The 1,811-nt window shown below is 36.9% G+C and overlaps 1 protein-coding gene across 1 annotated transcript in view; it reads left to right on the forward strand.

The window, feature by feature from the left end:
- Positions 1-1,176: 1,176 nt before the first annotated feature.
- The window catches only part of LOC119589250 (protein bcn92-like), a 5,716-nt gene continuing 5,081 nt past the window's right edge, over positions 1,177-1,811 (forward strand). The window contains exon 1 of the mRNA XM_037937865.1: positions 1,177-1,325. Within this exon, the coding sequence (XP_037793793.1) occupies positions 1,240-1,325 (86 nt within the window). The 5' untranslated portion in view covers positions 1,177-1,239. The remainder of the gene's footprint in view (positions 1,326-1,811) is intronic.

A 1,811-nucleotide genomic window follows, 5' to 3' on the forward strand; every position in this document is an offset into this window, starting at 1 on the left:
GTTTACTGTGGCAAGAAGCTCAGGATCGAATAGATGTCTATTATGAATTATCAGATACCTATTTGACTTCCTTGAAGCTTTGTGTGCTTTCTCTTTTGTAAAGATTTTAAGACTTTTTTTCAAGATAGATATGCATCTTTGTAGAAATTTATGTATATATGGTATGTAAATAAATTTGTTATCAAATACAGTTTGCATTTTTTTTATAAACCCTTAAAATCTGTTTATTAATATGTTTACTTAAGAACAAACAGACCACAGACAGTCAGCATTCTGTGATAACATCAAGCTGTGCTCAACTTTCAGGGAAAAAAATGAGGGGATTGGAAACTTCAGGTATTGTAAATTAAATTTTAATACAGTAAGAATATATAATTTTCTTGGGTACTAAAAGGGATGTTATTCCTCATGCTGTTAATTTGTTTTATGGTTGTGTCTGTATTCTTTTGTGTGTATTTGCGGTGAAGGAACTAAGGCTCTTATCCTGATACCTGTCCAACACATCCTTTTACAAGTCAAGTTTTACAAGTGATTTCATTTAGGATCCTTCCATAAAACGAAGAGGGAGAATGGACATGTTCTTTTGTATGGTTTTATATATTTATTTATTCGTTTCCCCTTGTGTATTGGTTTGTCTTGTGACAGAACTTTTGTGTGTATGAGTGTGAAATGTGGATATATAATCACTTTCATATATGGAGATTGAATACTTTTTGCTTGGATATAAGGGGGGGGGTAGCCTTTTCATTTGATTAAACTGTCAAAGTGTCCTTTGGGAGTTGTTTCAAAGTCAGCAAGTGAAGGGAATCTTTTTGTGTGAGAAAACGTGATGCCAATGATCCGTATCCTCAAGTTGGGGTAATAAGAGGTAATTTGTCCATATAAGCTTGGTAGTTGTGCAGACTACGTGCTTTTGTGATTTTAGAACTTATCATTTGCATTACTGTCATTTCTCAAATCTTTTCTAATAAGCCGCAAATGACGCAACATGAGGCGTGATATAACGTTGGAGAAGCGTTCCTTTCCATTCGCCGAATCATCATCGCTTCGCATTATAATAACCTACACAAATCTTTTTTAAAAACCCAATAGTAAAAAAGAAAATAAAAAGTTAGCCTCGGTTTAAAAAGCGGATTCCATATAAATCAGTTCAAATCATGCCCAAACAACACGGAAAACATCTCGAAGACGAAGGCGAGGTCAAGCGGCGGCGTCCGAACGTCAGAGGTAAACAACACGATGGCCGGCGGAGGAAGACGCGAGATTCTCTCCCTTTATAAATCGCTACTGAGAGAGAGCATGAAGTTCCCTGCTTATAATTACAGGTGATTATATGAGTTAAAGATGCCCTTCTAAGTGTGGGGAAGATTCCAGGACGTTTCTCCTAATGGGTGGAATGTTGCGGGTACTTAGGGGTGAGTTCTGTCGGGGTCACATAGGAAGGGATCGGGATTTTCCTAGCAAGTGGAAATGGGTCTCCCTCGCTGATCGTGTTTTTCTTTGTATTTTGTTTTGTTTTGATCACTGAAGGGCTATTATACTGAGGAAAAGGAGTTACGAGGGTGGAGTAGGGAGGGTTCCTGTATGCATGTCACTGGGTATAGAAATAGTCATTTAAGGAAAATTATGTACGCTCATAAGCTCATATCTAGATTAATTCTAAATGTCAAGCTTTTGAAAGCTTTCTCAACATAAATTCTGGAGTGTGTTGCAAAAAAAATAGAATTGGTAATGTACACTCGCTAAAAAAGTATCTATACTTGGGAGTTGGTGAAACCAAAACGATTGCTAGGATTGATTCGGAAAGGTTG

This window comes from Penaeus monodon, chromosome 25 (genome assembly GCF_015228065.2).
Source record: "Penaeus monodon isolate SGIC_2016 chromosome 25, NSTDA_Pmon_1, whole genome shotgun sequence".
NCBI classification, from domain to species: Eukaryota; Metazoa; Arthropoda; class Malacostraca; order Decapoda; family Penaeidae; genus Penaeus; species Penaeus monodon.